Below are 18,862 nucleotides of genomic sequence, written 5' to 3'. Positions count from 1 at the left end.
TCATGGAGTATCTTTCTAGAAGTATACATGTTGTTGAGCTTAATAATAAAATTGCAGGTGTAAAAGCATCTAGTGGTGCCCATGTTATCTCACACATCTTCTTTTTGCAGATGACATATTGATCTTTGTCAAAGAAAATATGCATAATGTTAGAGGTATTTTGAATGTCTTAGAGAACTTTGGCTGCTTCTCAGGTCAGTTATTAAATTTCCGAAAGTCTAGTGTTTAAGGACCCTGCTAAAGCTCTCTTAACATGCCCATGAAGAAGGACTCTAAAAAGTATCTTGGAGTCTCTCTTTTACTAGGTCACAACAAAACTCTTCGTTTTCACCTATTCTCCAATCCTTTGAAGCTAGGTTAAAAAAATGGAATGGAAAAACTCTTAATCATGTCAGTAGGAAGTTTTAAAATACCAAAAACTTTAATCAACAGATGGACTCCTTGCAAAAAAAAAAAAAAAAACTTCTGGTGGGGTCATAGTAATAACATGGGAATGTGTCATATTGCTTGGTTAAATCTATGTAACCCTAAAGCTTTAGGGGGTTTGGGGTTTAGGAACTTAGAGACTTTCAAGTGTGCCTTATTGAGTAAATTAGCTTGGAAAATCTATAATAATTTTGATGAACTTGTAGGGAAATTTCTTAAAGCTAAGTATTCTAGAAATACTAGTTTTTTTGCATCTTAATGAATTGAAAGAAAATAGTTCTTGGGTTTGGAAAAGTTTTTTTTTTTTGGCTTAGAAATTGTGCAAAAACATGTGTTTCAGGGTTGTTAGATGCGGAACCAAGGTTATGATATGGTTAGACACTTGGATCATTGGTCTAGCAGGAACACATGTGGAACCAAGGTTAAGTATTCTACATACTCCACCTCTACATCTACAACATGCTTCCCTTCATAGTAAACATGAACAAATGAAGGATCATCACAATCCACATCAATCTCAACCAACACCCTAGCAAAACTCGTTCTAGCCCTAGTAGATGTGAGCTTATCCATCATAATCGGCTTACCAACTAAACTTGCAATTTTGGAAATTTTCTAAGCATTCCACATATGTAACGGAATTCTCCTCAAATTTACCCGAGTAGGTACAGATTTCATCTCTGCAATCTCTTGTTCAATCAGAGCATGCCATGGACGGACAAAAAACAATTGTTGTGATATATAAACATGTACATATTCAATAGCAGCTAAACGATCTGATTCATCCTCAAATTCGAAAACATATAGACACTCATCATGAATAGTCATATGCAAAGTGTTTTTCACCAGGTCAACAAGAGCTCCAATAACCAGGTCTTTACAATGATCCAAATTCTCTTCCACATCATTGAAAACAATATAAGCAACCCTTTTACCATCAACCTTTCCAGGGTCTTCAAACTTAAGAGAAGAATCAGGAATCAACTCCTTCTTCTTCGCAAAAAACTCAGACCAAACAATATTTGACTTAAAAACCTTAGAAGTACCAAATTGACACGCTCCCGCACCAGATCCCTCTACCTGAAGGGAGGATTTAGGTAGAGGTGCATCCCCTAAAAAACTCACAGGACCTCCATCATCAACCATGATGAAGAAACCACCGGAAGAAAATCAAAAATTGAACAAAAAAACAAAAACTTAAACATCTTGACTTTTAGTCAAAATCTCCCGGCCAAGTCAAGGTCGCCAATAACTAGAGTAAAAGATGGGTACAACAACCACCAACCAGGCAACCAATGCAGCTCATGGGCATGGAGCGTGCCATGCTCAGTATCCAAGTGTTCAAAATACCTTTCACCCGTTAAAAGTTAAAGACTTAAGACTAGAGGGGTGCCAATACGAAAAGAGAAGGTTTAGAAAACGTAATGAACGTGAAACTTGAAGTAGACTCTAGGGAATCAGGGTTGCTGACTCGTAACTGATTTTACTTTTAAAGATAGAGACGGACTGATACATTTAGGAATTAGGGTTTTTACATTTCGATTTTGTGTGTGAGAATTTCAAAAGGAAGTTGAAGAAGAATAATCTCGAGTTCTAGTTAATGGAGGAAAATAATCAATCACCACCGGTTAAGAAAGAACCAGAAGTTGCAGAGAAAAAAGAAGAAGTCAGCGGAGGAGGAGGTGGTTGGGGAGGTTGGGGAATTTCTCCATTTTCTGTTTTATCAGATCTTCAGAAAGCTGCTGCTGTTGCAGCTGAAGAGATTACTCGCAATGTATGTATTCTTTATTTCTTTTGGGGTTTTCAGTCCTAAATTTTAGGGTTTGTAAATTTCAAATTCTGGAAACTCAATGCAACACATTACTTTGAAATTAGTATTAAACTTGTCATAGATTTGAGTTTTATATCTGCTCTTTAGATTTAAGGTTTTAATTGAAAAAGGTAGTGTTGTTAATCTTATCTGGGAATGACAGATGATGTTTGGTTGCATTTAGTTATGGCGGTGTTTTGTGTCATTTAACTCCACTGTTTTAATTGATTTGGATGATGAACTATTGATTTCAAGTAGTTTAGATATACCTATTAATTTGAAATATTCCGCCTGTTATTACTATGTTTATTAAATTTCCTTAAGAAGATAACAAATAATTATGAAAGGGTTATGGTTTTATTGATGATGATTAGGCATGCATTGATACATCTCATACTTATGAGATATCATTCTGGTGGATTGTGCATGTCACATTTTAAATTAGTGTAGTAGTCTTGTGGTCTATTAAAGCTTCGTAAGACTTTATTTTACAGTCGCGAAGGGTAGTTATATAATTTACACTGTTTTGTGGATCAGGCAGCTGCCATGGCTAAGAGTATCGGAGAAGATATGCAATCATCTGATGACACAGAACCCTTGAAGGAGGAAGATGAGTCTGATGATCCAACACCTGCAGAAGATACTGATGACGATGATGATAAGCGGCGAAAATCTGCTCTAGATAAATTGGAGAAGGCCAGTGAAGATTCTCTCTTGGGTCAAGTAGGCTTTTCTTTTCATTTCTTTTCTTACTTTTCTCAATTGAGCTTTTAAAAAGAAAATCTATTTGTGAATATCTAATCCATTCATAAGGTATGCGCATCTTAACATTTCTGCATGACGCTGGTTCATGTGCAGGGTCTTAAGGTTCTTGACAGCTCAGTGGAGAACTTTGCTTCCGGAGCATGGCAAGCGTTTGGCAATGCATGGAAAGGGGGCTCACAGTTCATCCATAAGTATGTGTGCATTATATCTGGATAAGTTTGTTATTTATTTTCTTTGTTATACTGAGTTGGAAAGGACTCAGTATCACACTTACAGTGTTATACAAGTTCCCTAATTGTAAGAACTTCTTTCTTACATTGATTAATTTCTTCACATAATCGTTTTGTGCCTCATGGGTTGCTCTTTTATTAATTATCTAATGCCTGATATTTCAGGTTAGAGAGCTCTGCTGCAAACATTGCAGAATCCATTCAGCATACCAGTCTACCTGCAACACCTGGTTCTGTTGCTCCATCTCTAATAGAGGTGGGCATTTGACTCATTTCTTTCCTATTAGCGATCCTGTTGAGGTTCTTATCTTACCATCCTGTTACAGAGTGGAAAAGCATTAACCTCAAAGGGCATACAAGTGCTTGAGCGAGTGGGTAAGGAGACTATGGATCTACTTATTACAGAGACTGGTATGGAAGTTGATAAGAATCCCGAAGCTGAGCAGCAAGCAGACGAAGAGCAGCTTTTCGAGGAAGTTTCATTTGATCGATGTTTCTATATCTATGGAGGTCCTGAGCAGTTGGAGGTACCCTTCTTTATTAGCTTAAATGATTTGTTGCTGCAACAATGTCTATGTATGTATATTCAAGGTGTTGAATTGGGATAAATTTGCAGGAACTTGAGGCGTTATCCAGTCATTATACATTGTTATTTAACAGGAGGAAAGCAAAATTATCAGCAGAGCAGAAATCTTTCTATGAAGGAAAGCTTAAACAGGTTCAACAGATATTCAGTTTAAGTACTGAAGGTGATGATAATGGTGCTGATTCTGACAAGGGGAAGAAAGTTGAGACTGTCGAGGGATCTGGCGATGAGATGAAAAGTTTACGTGATGCAAGTGTCAGTAAGGCTGCCGATATGGCTGCTGGGTAATGACTTACTGTCTAAATTGTTTGGTTTTCTGTATATTTAGGTAAAATGTGTATCATGCATGCCAGGGGATCCTGTACTTCATCAAGATTTTCCCTTACGAAACGGAACAAGTAGTGGTAGGCACATGTCTGGTTTATTAGAGAGCTCCCTGCAAATGCTGCTCTATAGTAGGGCTGTTTCAGCATCTTGCTTCCAAACTCAGGATATTAAGTACTACATGAGATATGCCTCCTAGCATGTTTCTTGCTTGTTTTATGATTCAAGTTTTTCCGAGCATCGAGGTCTGAAAAGAACAGAGTTATAAATAGAGGTTATATTGTTCTGGAGATGGGATGTTGTACCTTGTTTGCTTTTGTTGCTGTTCCTGACGCATCCTCTTGAATTTATGCAGGTTCGCAACTAGCCTAGCTGGGATAGCTGCAAATGAAATAATACAGCGAACTGCTGGTAGACTCGAGGGAATTCATTCTGAGGGAGTCCATGTATGGGCAATTGTCACAATGTTTTGCATCTTTTTGCCTTTAGAGTTTTTGAGGCCCTATTACACTGTAGAGCACTAATTTTATGTCTTTCATGCAGAGACTCTCAGAGTTATGCTGTTCTGCTGTTACTCAGCTTTTCATGCTTGGAAAATCTATTATCTCAAGTGCAAATAAAGCACAAAATGAAGAAACGGAGCAGGAAGATATGAAGATTGAATGGCCAGAGGATTCTGTTGAAAGAGCCAAGCTCATCAGATCAAAAGCACAGTCAATGGCAGGAGATGTTGAATTGGTATCAAATAGTTTTATCACGGGTAAACTATAGTGCATGCTCCCTGTTATCATCTCAAGTATGAAAAATAATTTTTGTTTGTTTGTATTTACAGATTACATGTTTTTGCTTTCCCACAGGTATATCCGATGTAGTCGAAGCCTACCAAGCTGCGATAAAAGGTGCAACTGCTAATGCTCATGATGGCCTTCCACAAACTTCAGTGCAGGAGAAAGCTGATGCCATCTCTGATCATCTTCATGCTGACCAGGCTACTGCTTTAGACAAGATTCAGGAAGGACTTCAGTTCTTGGCATTTGTGGTCATCTCTTCCTCCATGCCCAGTGCTTGAGATTCAGTAATTCAGTAACTTACTCTTGTTGTTTTAGTTTAGATTTTCATTTGTAAATAGTTACACTTCAACACAGGCTTTTGTGAGTGAATCATTTTCTATACCACAACACTTCACTCTGTTTGAATTTAAAGTTACAAACTAACTTGAAGGAGGCATTTCCTCGTTCTGAAAATCAATAATGAGTTCTAAGATATTATGACGTACAGGTGTTTTATTTTTTATTAGTGTGAAATTTCCATAAGAAAGTTTGAGATGGAATGTCAGCTTGGTTAAGGCGTCTGTTTGCATAACTGTGGTTCACATATTCATAGCTAATACATTTGTTCAACTTTGTTAGTTAGAATTGTTTTCATCCCTTGCCTTTTGGGGTGTGGAGCGCTGCTAGATGCCCCACTCTTCTAGAGAATGCCTTGTCACGAATATTCATCTATTTAATCCATTGTCTAAATTGTAGTTAACAGACTGCAGTTATCTAGTGGACCTGTAATTTCTTACAAAAATCACGAAATCTGGAAATTTTCTGATGATTTCTACAAACAAATATAAGTTCCCCAATTTGATTCAAACAACAGTTTTGATTCTGTGATTATAATATCTGTGGTAACAACAACAAAAAGATGCATAGAGTTTTATTCTTGAGATATTCTTAAATTGAACCCAGAATTGAAGCAACTATGTTCCTTGCTAAGCTCAACCCCTGCAGAATCTCGGGATCCAATTCCGTTGCCAAGATAAAACCAACATGGTGCCACATTTACACTTAGTTTCTGTGGTAATCACGATGACATATTGCTCGGAAGGGTTGGCATTGTGCATTGCATGACCTCAAGTTTTCGCTGATGATCTCGAAATCTTATTCTTGCATCATTGACACTGTATGCACACATGATTCATGACAGGAAAACACTATAACTCATCAAAATCTCTCCTGCTCATACTTCCTTTAGATTTCAACAGTGCAACTACCTGTTTGAAGCTTTACAAGAAAAAAGAAAGAAAGAAAAAGAGATAAAAGTTCCTTCACCTTTAAAAGGGCTTAAAAATCACAGAGGTTATTGCTTCATATGTAGAACTGCATAAATAGATGACTTATTCTATCCCTTGCACACCAATGAACATGGACAGTACCATTAAAAAGACCATTTCCAGTGTGCAAGAGATGGAATATACCAGATACCCATGTCATGTTTTAACTCAACCTTCCTTCTTCTCTAGCTTCTGTATTCTCTTTTGGATATAGAAAGTCTACCTAAAGAAACTCTTCTAAATGCTACGCTTGCTATAGTAGTTATAGAAGTTGTTTACTTCTCAGCTATGGATATTGACTATATATAGCATCTCCTCAGATTTCAGCCACTTGGCCTCATTTGGTTCCTTTATTAATTAGAAAAGCTGATAAACCCCTTTTTTTGCATATCTGGAAAAGTAAATATATTTAAACCAATAAAACAGACGCATGAACAGATCGAAATGGCACCCTTTCCATTGAGTGTTGGTCCGATGCAGGATCCCATACTTTAATGCTTTTGGGTCTTTTTTGATCTCTTTTTTTGATCTCTCAACTTTGCTTCAAATAGCAAGATTCATATGCAAATGATGGTACCCCGCCTCTTATACTTACTCAAAATTTAACTCAAATTGATGAAATTAACCAACTATTGTTGTCATTCACAGTTCTAGAATTGTCAAACTAAGTTATGCTAATACACTTTTCTCCTTGTGGTTTAAGAGTGAATTTGTAGCTAATGACTTGATAATGTAACTATGTTAAGATAACTGAGACTTTCTGCACGTGAACCTCCGAACCACGCATTCCCATGTTTAAGATGGCATCCCCTAGATGATCTCCGCATACCAGGAATGTAAGGGTGAGCCGGAGGAAATAGTTGATGTCTAGCACAGTTGGGAGCAAAATGCTCCATGACCTGCACATCACTGACGACTGCAGTACTACTACTAATGTTCCTTATTAAAGTGTAATTCAGGTGGGGGGCGTGGGAGTAGGGTCTTTCACTGTCTAGATTTATATCTTAAAGTTGGTATTTTTGTGCTTGTATTCTTACTGAGAACTGAATCTTGGGCACTAGGGTCAAGACATTCTCTGAGGGCTCACATACAAATGAAGATTATTTTTTGTTAGACTCAGCTAAAAAGACACAATTCTCTTCTTTGCTTTTTTCAGGGTTCACCCATAAGTGCCTTTTTATGGAGTGCAAAATTGTTTTCGGACTTTTAGTACTGCGAAAGCCTTCCAGGTTCCATCTTTTTTCATATCTTTGTCCAAAAGTAAAAGCTGAAAAACAACAAAGTAGCATTGTCTGTCAAAAATCTTTTGCTTGATGGGAATCTTTGATTCACTGGTAACTGAAACAAGTACTAGCAGTGAAATTTATCATACTTGTGAGCTGTATCTACTTAGCAAGTGTGATGTGAAAGAGGAAGGAGAGAGCTCACTATGTTTTTCCTCTTTGTAGTGATTGTGTCCTTGGAAAGAAATGCAGGACATTGTTCCTTGATCAACAGTGCTATACTTGAACGGATATTCGGAGCCGGTTATAGAGACCGGAGACACATTTGAAAGGATTAGAGAGGTGGGTGAGGGGATCAAAGAATGCGCTTCATGCGAACCTACTAAAGCTACGAGTCTCTTGTCTTTCGGTCTTGACCGACGGATATGCATGACTGCTTGGTAGAATAGTCACATTGGTCAATACTTAGCACCTAACGTTCTCGGCAGTTCATATAACAAACTTTGTTAACAAGAAGAAAGAACTTTGGGAAACATAATCAATGTGGATATACCATAATGATTTAGCTATTTAACATGGAAATCTCAGACTCGACTATTACAAGTTTAGTTCACAGATCTAATACAGTAACACAACTAACAATCCTTCTACTGTATATGTATATTATTATATGTGGATCAACTAAGTTATGAAATAAGATAAATACTTCATAATTCTACAGGACATGAAGATCAACCATACTGACTTGAGCTTTAAGCCTTTGTTTAGTTGGGCTTAAAGAATTTAAGCTTCATGCCGCTGTTGACCATACTCCAGACACCGCCTATCGAGAAAGCCAGGCTAAAAGCAACGCCCAGCCAACCAAGAGTCCAGTTGAAATACCAATTAAAGCTGAATTTTTGAGGCTTCTTTATCAGAATCCACATGAAGCAAGGGTAAGCAAAGGTGACAGGAAGAGTAAGACCTCCCATTAAACCGGCTATGCTGGAGAGAAATGGAAGAGCTATCCCAATGAAGAACGAGATGAAGCCACAGAAGATTCTGAAACCGGATCGGACCCAAAGCGAGCAAGGACGGTTTGTACGACTTGTGTAACCAGCTTCAAAACTGTCGAAAACAGGCATGGAATAAATCTGGAAGCTACTGAGGCAGTTGAATACAACTAACAGGAAAGTTGCTGCAAGTAGCACTCGTGGAATGTCTTGGCTATGAAATACATATAACGCATTTAGGATCCCTCCTGCAGGCATCTACAGAAACATCGAAATTTTGATTTAGGTAGATGCATCGAGTCACAAAGTAATTTAAAGCATAGATTATCAATAGATGAAAACTTCAGTTGGCCATTAGTTAAATTATACTCCCTCCCGTTTCTGGAAAAGAGATACTATCACCTTTTCCATTTGGCCTATTTTTGGCCAAAATGAAAAAGTGATAGTATCTCTTTTTCAGAAACGGAGGTAGTACAAAATTTTGTAATGTCTCTCCTAAAACTGAATTCAATCATCTTCCAGCATAATTATAATCTAACTACAGCTTTGTTTGTAGCAAACATATTTTTTCCTAGTTTGCAGAGGGTAACCAGCATACTGAACTCATGTGAATTTTGGGGACTTACGTACACAGAATACAGAATTGGAACTGCTGCCACATAGGCCAGACATATATTGAATTACTTGGTAAATCTGACAAAATCAGGAAGGAAGTTGCGAGATAAATGACTTACAAGGTTTCCGTAGGCCCAAAAGCCTCCGATGGAGACAGGGAACACACACATGGCAATCAACCAATAGGCAATTTTGGCTCCTCTCCACATCGGGACATGTGCTGGGTGCTTAAAAGTAGATGGCATTGTTGACTGAAAAACCAACAGAACTTCGTTAAAGCCTCTCCGATGGCCAAAAATACAGCATATAACGTATCACTACTCCCCCAACATGGCAACCAGTGCAATAGAAGAATTAGTGCAATAATAGTTTATACACATTGGAAAGTAGATATAGTCCCAATTCAACAAGGGTTTATACCTGAATCTCCAGAGCGAGATTATGTCCTCTGAAGGCAAATGCTACAATTCCAAGTGCATTCATGACTGAAAATACTGAAGTAGAGAAAGAAGGAGATGAAAGGGGTTGGTAAGAGAGGGATGGTGGTCTAGGTTGGCTAACAGAGAGAACCCAAACCATGGTGGAGTAAGTAATAGCTGTCACTGCTCCTATCAACGACAACCCTGCAATCGAATTGAGGTTTGGAAGTTGAGACAGAACGACACATAGTGTAGTGAAAACCAGATACCATTCAATGGTTGTTAGAGGATTTGTGGTGCAAAGGGGGCCACACACTATCTGGAAGAAGAGCTTCATGGTTTCTCCTCCAATAAGAATAAGTGCAGTTGCAGTTCCCGCCGATAAATAAATTGTTGGAAACAAAGCAAGCCATAAACCCAACCTTTCTCCTGAAAAACAACAACAACACAATCAGAGTAAGCAATGAAAACTATAATATAGTTTGACTGCAACTAATCAATAAGAGTACTGAATTTAGATTCAGGAATCAATATAAAGAAATGCTAAGAATTTTATCAATCTCACCAAATGCAGCTTGAGCAAGCTCCACATATCTATTGTATCTCTTCCCTGGTACTGCTTCATGTAATTGGACTAGTATCCACAAAGTATAAAGTTGCCAAACATATGTGATTGTCAATGATATCATCCCCCAACTCCTGCAACATTTGCCATTTCCAAAAAAAATTATGCTAATTAGGTGCCAAGTAAATGATTATTGCTACTTGATTTTAGGATTATGGATGAACAGTTTTATGGCAGCAAAACACTTTTGTTAAGTGATGGAGACTGATAAATTTACTGGACTAGTAAATCATTTTCACACTGAAGTTGATGATATGACTGAATGAAAAAGTTGAAATGCTGTAGACAGAAAAGGTACAACCCAAGATTGCTTGACAATTGACAAGTAATTCATTTCAGGCACATCAAGAAGCACTAGAGCTACAGTTTCAAAAGAAACATAAATATAATAAACAAGCGCAACAAGACAAACAGAAAAAGCCTAGATAGAAAAGAGCAGTAAACATTTAGACACTCAAGAACAGTACTAAACAAGATAAATAGACCCACAGGTATCATGAATGACATATTCAATACACAAAAACAGAAACAGAAAATTAATGAACTATTTATGATCTTCACTTAACATTTGAAACTTAAAAATGAGGTACAGAATAGAAGAACCCCTTTCCAAAATTCAAAGGTAAAGTTTAAATGCACGAGAAGAAATTTTAAGTACTAGAAACCCATTTCTATTGATTAAAGGAAAAGTTGAATCTGATGCCATGAATCTTCTAAAGTAAAAGAAAAATCACATCAAGTACAAAACTTAACTCAAAAATTAATTTTGATAAACCCCATTATCAAGATCAGTACTGGAACTAAGAGAAATTAAGAGAGAGATGGATAACATACCAGCCAAGATAAGAGAAGGCAACAGGCAGGAGAAGAGCTTGAAAACCAATACCAGCATTAAGATTGTGAAAAGCAGCATAATGAGCATTACCATTTCTAGATTCAGTAATGGGTAACCAAGCATCTTGAGAGTTAAGTTTAGTAAGATGGCCTACTTCTTCCAAATAACTCTTCATATTTATATAAACCTTCTTCATTGGAGTACCAATAGGACTTAAAAATCTAGGTGAAATCAAAGATGTAGGAGTCCATGCATTTGAAGATGATTTCATCATGGGTCTTCTACTATTTGGTGATCTTGTACCTGATGGTGTTAATCCTTCAGGTGTAGACATTCTTGGTGTTACTGGTATTGATACTACTTCTGTTGTTGTAGTTGTAGTTGTAGTAGTGAAGTATTCCGGTGCCTTTGTTGTTTCTTGTTGCTCCATTGTTCATCCAATAAACTCTACTACCCCCACAATGTAAAAGAAAATAACCCTGTAATCTCAATGATATGTGAACTAAATCAATGGGTGAAAGAAAGGGTTTTTGTTCTGATTTCTTTTCTTTTCTTTTCGCACTCTTGTTATTTATTCAGATTGCTTTGCTTGTAGGAGAGGAGTGTTATCATGGGAGAGTATGAAAGAGTGGTTTGTTTGATCAGAGAAAGTCAGTGATGAGAGTGATTTTTGAGTTTGAGTGAAGTGGGAAATGAATGAAAAAAGAAAAAAGAGTATGGGGGTCCAAAGTAGAAAATACACATAGAGTCAGTGAGAGTTAAAGAGACTGTGAGAGAGAATACAAGGAAAGTCAGAAATACGGCTTATTTACTGTAAATGCCCATGAGGCCGTGACTCGCCCCATACCCACTTGCTTGTTTGCTCATTTGGGATTTTCAGAGGTTGGGGGGTTGGGTGTTTTCAGCAGCTTGCAGCAAACATGAACAAGAGCTAGTCTTCTGCTAACATTTTTGGCAATTCTTTAGGAGCAAAAACACTAATCCTCGACTAACACATTTTATTTTGTATATCTCCAAGTAGACACTGTGAAACCAAACAAAATCTTTTATTATTGCACCACCAAGGAGACGACTGAAAAACGTTAGTGTAACACTTAACTGCTAGCTTCAATAAATTTAAGGCTTTATTATCCTAGCTTAATTGGGGGCCATTGGAATTAATTGGGGACCATACATTAGAGGATAAAAAAAGTCACCAAAACCTAATTTGAGTCACCCCTTATAAAAATATTTTGTAAATGGTTAAAATGCTCCTAAATAATTAGAGTTAAAATTTAATTAATTAGTGATAATTTTAATTAATTAGTGATAATTTTAATTAATTAGAGTTTAATTTTTTTCCAGATTTTTTGTCTGCAATTTTAGTCTAACTTTTTTTTTTGCCCAGATAGTATGAAAAATCTTCAGGGTATTAAAAAATTTCATTGACGACCCTCAACAGTCGTTAATGTTTAGACTATTTAAGTGACGACTCTAAACTGTCAAAGATTCATTAATGGCGGAAATATACGAAAGTTTTGGGTCGTCATAAAAATGATCAATTCCCTGACGACCCTTTGGAAGGGTCGTTACTGTTTTGGTTACGCATTTGACGACTTAAACAGTCGTTAATGTTTTAGAAATGTCGTTATGGACTGTCGTTAATCTCTAAAAAGAATCGTTAGTGTATGACGGTTTAGAGTCGTTATTGTTTTGATCATGATGTATATGACGACCCTAAACTGTCGTTAATGTCGATGAAGGGTCCTTAATATTAATTAAGAATAAAATAGTATATTCATCTTTAGATTTTTACACCCTGAAAAATTTGGGGCAAACAAATTTCATGGCCCCCAATTAGAAACCACGGCCCCAATTAAACTAGGTTTATTATCTCTCTGTACAGTTATTTTTCTTTGTTTTCTTGACTTGGATTTATTGAAGGGAACTTAACTTTCCTGTTGTCTGTTTGGACCATTTCCTTCTTTTCAGTTATTATTATATTTTTCTTTCTCTCTTGACTGGAGTCTGACTCATGAGACTATGAGTAATGTCGGGTCATTGATAGAGAGTATCATTATTTCCAAGTTTCCAACCAATTCAGAGTTATTTGCCCTCACTCGTGCGTGGCAAGGCAAGTTCTACCAACCCTTGACCAACTGAACCAACCCACCTGCATTTGTTTACATTCCAAGGTTCGAAGTATGAGTCCCGGCATTCCTGACTTCGGCCGAATGATCCACCGTCCACAGGACTCCACACGATCCATTTTTTTCCGTTGACCGAACCAATCACAATAATGGCTGTTTGTCTAGATTCCCACCGTTTCCAAGAACTATACTAGTAGTAATATAGTAGTGTTGATCTACTTAGCTAGTACCGCCATTACTCTTGTTCTCAAAAAGGTATCTTCTCTCACAAGTTCTCCCAAGTCCCAAGTCCCAATTATATTGTGGTAATTTTAAGGTGAAAAAGAACAGGGTACTGACACAAAACATCTGCTTGCTTTGCTCAGCGTATAATAGGGAATGCCAAAATTATATTTACTCGTGATCGAGGGGGTTTCATGAAAGGAATAGTTATTTGAATATCATAACATTGTTAATACGTATGGTTTTGACTGCATGTATAATATTATGGCCCCGATGAGTAGATCATTAACAAGATTTGAACTTATTCAAATACGTAAAACCTTATTCTTCTTCCCATTCACAGCTAGACCCGCTCTCCAAACCCATTCTTTGTTCCCACAAATTTATCTGCTGCAGATATGATGCGATATATATAGTAGAATCTCTGTAGAAGAATAGTTTATAAGAATGGGTTGTTATCCAAATTCGATTGTTTGTCATCTCAGGTGGATGGACAAATTCACTTCTATGTATTGGGAAAATGTCATGATCTACACAGTTCAGGATGCATACCTTGTAATTCATACTAGCTGTTAAGGAGGGCGTAACTAAACATTTAATGGGTGTGATTATCCTGGGTCATTTCCTCGAGTTATGTAATGAGTTAAGATTAGTTGGTAGTCGTTGATACAGTTAGAGAGGATTGGTGTATTAAAGACCAATCATTCTTTCTCTGAAATTCGTATATAATGAAAAACCCAATTTAGCTTCAATCGAAGTTCATGCTCTGATTTATCAGAGAGAATGTAGCTTGCTGCCATTTTTATCCATTTCACCTTATAGTTGTACTTGATACACTACAATTGGTATCATACTCCATCCTGGAACCTGTAACCATGGCCACCAAAGAAAAACTTCAAGAAATCTCTAATATTGTTACTCAACACACCGATTCAATCTCTGAGATGAAAACTGAGATTCAATCTTTGGGTGATAAGATGAATCTTCTTATTCATTTGTTTCAATCAGCGCAATCTCCTCAACCTGGATCGGAGAATCAACAACCAAATCCGGGTAACCCATTTACAGATCTTCATCAGGTGATTCATAATTTCTCCAATACTGAATCTCGTAAGTTCACTCGTACCCCCAAGGTTGATTTTCCTCGTTTTAATGGTATTAATCCTCGTGGTTGGGCTCCTAAATGTGACCGGTATTTTAGTTTACATAAATTTCCTGATGATGAACGTGTTGATATGGCTGCAAATCATTTCGATTCAGCAGTAGATTCATGGTTTTTAAATTACCAGCAGGGTAAAGAGTTTATTTCATGGGATACCTTTAAACATGATTTATGTGCTAGATTTGAAGATGTTGCTCATGATAATTATGTTGGTAGTTTCAATAAACTAGCCCAAACCACCACTGTAGAGGATTACTATGATCTTTGGGAGCACTATAAAAGCTTTATGATAGCTACTTATATACCTGAGAGTTTTTATACATTAAGCTTCATTAGTGGGTTAAAAGAGGAAATATGTACAGTTGTGCAAATGTTCAAACCTAAGAATACTGCAACATCATTTTATTTGGCTAGGCTGCAAGAGGCTTCTCTACATCACCATCCTAAACCAACTAAATCCTTTTCTAGACCATTTGTACCTTCACCACTTTCTGTTTCCCACCCACCATCTACAATATTTCTCTCCATCCTCTACCCTTACCAAGCACAATACATCATCTTCACCTCCCATTGTAACTCACCCTCCTACACCTACTAAAACATCACCAGACAATTTTCTTCCTCCTGTTAAGAGACTCACCCATGCACAAATGCAGGTTAGGAAAGATAAGGGGCTTTGTTACAATTGTGATGAGTTCTACAGACAGGGTCACATATGTAAAACTCAACAATTATTCATGATAATTGCTGATGAAGACTTAGAGGACCATGGTTCCTTATCTACTGAAGAAATATCTGATGCATCTCCTTCGACTTCTGATTCTACAATTGAGATTTCCTTACATGCTTTGACAGGGAATATTGCTCATGACACTATTAGAATCTCTGGTCATCTCAAAAAGCATCCTGTGGTTGTACTTATTGACACCGGCAGTACCCATAGCTGCTGCCTTAACTTCCAAATTGGGCCTTCATGTTTCTCCCACTGGTCACATTCTTGTCACAGTTGCTAATGGAGACAGTACCATCAGCACGGGTATTTGACAACGTCTCAACTAGGAAATGCAAGGACATCAATTTTTCTGCGAATTTACGGGTTCTTCCTCTAGGTAGATGCGACATTGTTTTAGGAGCAGATTGGTTGCGCCAACTTGGTGATGTTACCTTTAATTTCAGTCAACTGAGCATTTCTTTTATACATCAAGGTAACCCAATCACACTTCAGGGTACTTCTTCTAAACCCTCTCCGAGTCGCCTTACTGCTTCTTCCTTAAAGAAGTTTATTAAGAGTAACACCCCTACACTCATATGTCAATTTTTCTCTATTTCTACTACCCCTGTGCTTCCACCACCACCTGCAATCTCTGCTCTCCTAGACACTTTTTCAGATGTTTTCGCAGAACCTACTGGACTTCCTCCTTCTAGGTCACTTGACCATCAAATTCCACTAAAAACAGGGTCTAACCCAACTTCTCAAAGGCCATATAAGTGCCCTTATGTCCATAGGTCTGTGGTAGAATCATTAGTCTCTGAAATGCTCTCTTCTGGTGTGATACAACCCAGCCATAGTCCATTTGCTGCCCCTATTCTCCTAGTTAAGAAGAAGGATGAAACTAGGCGTTTTTGTGTAGATTATCGTAAACTCAATGACATCATTGTTAAGGACAAATTCCCAATTCCACTTATAGAAGAATTACTTGATGAGTTGAATGATTTTATGGTATTCTCAAAGATCGATCTTCGTTCTGGCTACTACCAAATTCGAGTTTATACAACAAACATTCACAAGACTGCTTTTCGCACCCATCAAGGCCATTATGAATTCAAGTCATGCCATTTGGGCTTACTAACGCTCCTGCAACTTTTCAAGCTCTCATGAATGAGGTGTTTCGGCCATATTTGTGCGTGCTGGTATTCTTTGATGATATCTTAGTCTACGGTCCATCCATGGAAGCTCACATGGAGCATTTACAGCTTACATTGGCTCTGTTAAGGAAGCACTCTCTGTTTGCCAAGTTATCCAAATGTGCATTTGCTCAGCCAAAACTCGAGTACCTTGGCCACATTATCACTGCCAATGGTGTTGCTGCAGACCCTGACGAAGTTGCAGCCATGGTCAATTGGCCACCACCACAAACTCTAAAGAAGCTACGAGGCTTCTTATGACTTACTGGCTACTACCGCAAGTTTATCAAAAATTATGGCAATATTTGCAAGCCCCTCACTGATATGCTCAAGAAAGATTCTTTTGCATGGTATGATGCTGCCACTCAGCCTTCTCTACCATCAAAATTGCTATGACTTCAGCCCCTATACTAGCTCTGCCAGATTTCTCTCAACCATTTACCTTAGAAACATATGCATGTTCAAAAGGTGTTTATGTTGTACGTATGTAGAATAGTAAACCCATTTCCTTCCTCAGCAAACCATTGGTCCATAAGGCATTGGCCTTGTCTACTTATGAGAAAGAATTTTTAGCCATTATCATGGTTGTTCAAAAGTGGAAGCACTATCTGTGCAGTCAACAATTCATCATCCACGCTGACCATCAGAGCTTAAAGTATCTCATGGATCACAAATTATCAACTGCCTTACATCAAAAATGGTTGGTCAAGTTAATGGGTCTTGACTATGTCATTAAACACAAAAAAAAGGTCAGAGAATCAGGTTGTTGATGCCTTATCCAGACTACCTTCTTCTTCTTGTTCATCATTGTCAGTATCTCAGCCTCAATGGGTACAAGACATTATCTCCAGCTATGAGTCAGACTTAACAACACTTCAACTTATTACTCAGCTAACTGTCACTCCAACACAGGGGCACTATTCTTATACACAGGGCATCTTGAGGTTCAAAGGGAGACTCTACATTGGCTCAGGTACTGAACTAATATCTTCTATATTACATTCCTTACATGCCTCAGCTGTTGGAGGACATTCTGGCATCAATGGTACTTATCACAGAGCTAAAACTTCTTTCTTTTGGCCCAACATGAAGACTGATATTATTAAGCTTGTCACATATTGTGATGTATGCCAATGAAACAAAGGAGACTACTCATTTCCAGGGGTCCTCCTCCAACCACTTCCAATACCTGATACTGATTGGCAACACATCTCATTAGATTTTATAGAAGGACTCCCATGTCTTTTACGAAGACTGTCATTCTAGTAGTTGTGGATAGATTGACCAAGTATAGTCACTTTATTCCTCTTATACATCCATCCACTGCCATAACAGTTGTTAATGAGTTTCTTTCACATGTGTTTAAACTTCATGGACTCCCTAATTCAATTGTGAGTGACAGGGATAAGATTTTCATTAACCAATTCTGGCAAGCTCTATTCAAGGCATTGGGCACCACCCTGAAGCTCAATTCTGCATACCATCCCCAGACTGATGGTCAAATTGAAAGAACAAATGCATGTATTGAATAATACTTGAGGTGCATGACAGACTCTCACCCTAAACAGTGGTTGCAATGGTTGGCCTTAGCTGAGTGGTGGTTTAACACTAATTACCACTCCAGCCTTAAAATGTCTCACTTTCAAGATTTGTATGGTTATGCTCCTCTTCATCTGGTTTTTCCCATTCCTTCTTCTACCTCTGTTGCTACTGTGGAAAATTACTTGCAAGAAAGATACCTTATGTTGCAACAATTGAAGGAAAACCTCTCCAAGACACAGAGCAGGATGAAATTTTTTGCAGATAAGAAGAGGACTGACAGATACTTTGAAGTGGGTGACTTAGTCTTCTTGAAGCTACAACCTTACAGGCAAACATCAGTTGCTGTCAGAAGGAATTTCTAAGCTCTCTGCCAAATATTTTGGTCCATTTGAAGTCATTCAAAAAATTGGAGTTGTTGCCTATAAACTCAAGCTTCCTGTGGGGTCTAGAATACACCCAGTATTCCATGTCTCTCAATTGAAGAAGAAGATTGGCTTGCAGACAGTTTCTTCACCTCAACTTCCACTAGTAGACAATGCAGGTCAGTTTGTCATTGAACCAGTTGTTGTTTTGGACACTAGAACTACTGTCAGAGGAACACTTCAAATTCCACAAGTCTTGGTGCAGTGGTGCAACTCAGACCCATCAGACTCCACATGGGAGGATGTTGCTCACATCCAAGCTCAGTTCCCAGACTTTATCTTTGAGGACAAGGATCTCTAAATTGGAGGGGAAGTGTCATGATCCACACAGTTCAGTATGCATACCTTGTAATTCATACTAGCTGCTAAGGGGGGTGTAACTAAACATTTAATGGTTGTGATTATCCTGGGTCATTTCCTCGAGTTATGTAATGAGTTAAGATTAGTTGGTAGTTGTTGATACAGTTAGAGAGGATTGGTGTATTAAAGACCAATCATTCTTTCTCTGAAATTCTTATGTAATTAATGAAAA

The 18,862-nt window shown here is 37.8% G+C and overlaps 3 protein-coding genes across 3 annotated transcripts; 2 read left to right on the top strand and 1 right to left on the bottom strand.

Moving 5' to 3' along the window:
• The first annotated feature begins 1,842 nt into the window (after window positions 1–1,842).
• Window positions 1,843–5,464, top strand: LOC113294432. The gene is made up of 9 exons (XM_026542828.1): window positions 1,843–2,200; window positions 2,774–2,959; window positions 3,095–3,192; window positions 3,397–3,487; window positions 3,558–3,758; window positions 3,848–4,101; window positions 4,497–4,587; window positions 4,685–4,901; window positions 4,999–5,464. Exons 1-9 carry the CDS (start codon window positions 2,027–2,029, stop codon window positions 5,208–5,210), a joined length of 1,524 nt encoding a protein of 507 aa, XP_026398613.1. The 5' UTR covers window positions 1,843–2,026; the 3' UTR covers window positions 5,211–5,464.
• Window positions 5,465–8,029: 2,565 nt separating this feature from the next.
• On the bottom strand, window positions 8,030–11,631 carry LOC113294424 (lysine histidine transporter-like 8). Its single transcript, XM_026542824.1, has 5 exons — window positions 10,948–11,631; window positions 10,054–10,187; window positions 9,490–9,917; window positions 9,189–9,320; window positions 8,030–8,712 (listed from the first exon to the last, which is right to left on the bottom strand). Exons 1-5 carry the CDS (start codon window positions 11,376–11,378, stop codon window positions 8,227–8,229), a joined length of 1,611 nt encoding a protein of 536 aa, XP_026398609.1. The 5' UTR covers window positions 11,379–11,631; the 3' UTR covers window positions 8,030–8,226.
• Window positions 11,632–14,174: 2,543 nt separating this feature from the next.
• LOC113347462 lies at window positions 14,175–16,627 on the top strand. The gene is made up of 4 exons (XM_026591124.1): window positions 14,175–14,936; window positions 15,118–15,375; window positions 15,468–16,181; window positions 16,502–16,627. Exons 1-4 carry the CDS (start codon window positions 14,175–14,177, stop codon window positions 16,625–16,627), a joined length of 1,860 nt encoding a protein of 619 aa, XP_026446909.1.
• The last annotated feature ends 2,235 nt before the right edge of the window (window positions 16,628–18,862 follow it).

The sequence above is a fragment of the Papaver somniferum genome, chromosome 1 (assembly GCF_003573695.1).
Source record: "Papaver somniferum cultivar HN1 chromosome 1, ASM357369v1, whole genome shotgun sequence".
Taxonomy (NCBI): domain Eukaryota; kingdom Viridiplantae; phylum Streptophyta; class Magnoliopsida; order Ranunculales; family Papaveraceae; genus Papaver; species Papaver somniferum.
Note: the sequence above shows the minus strand (reverse complement) of the source record. Positions and strands in the feature narration are given on the sequence as shown.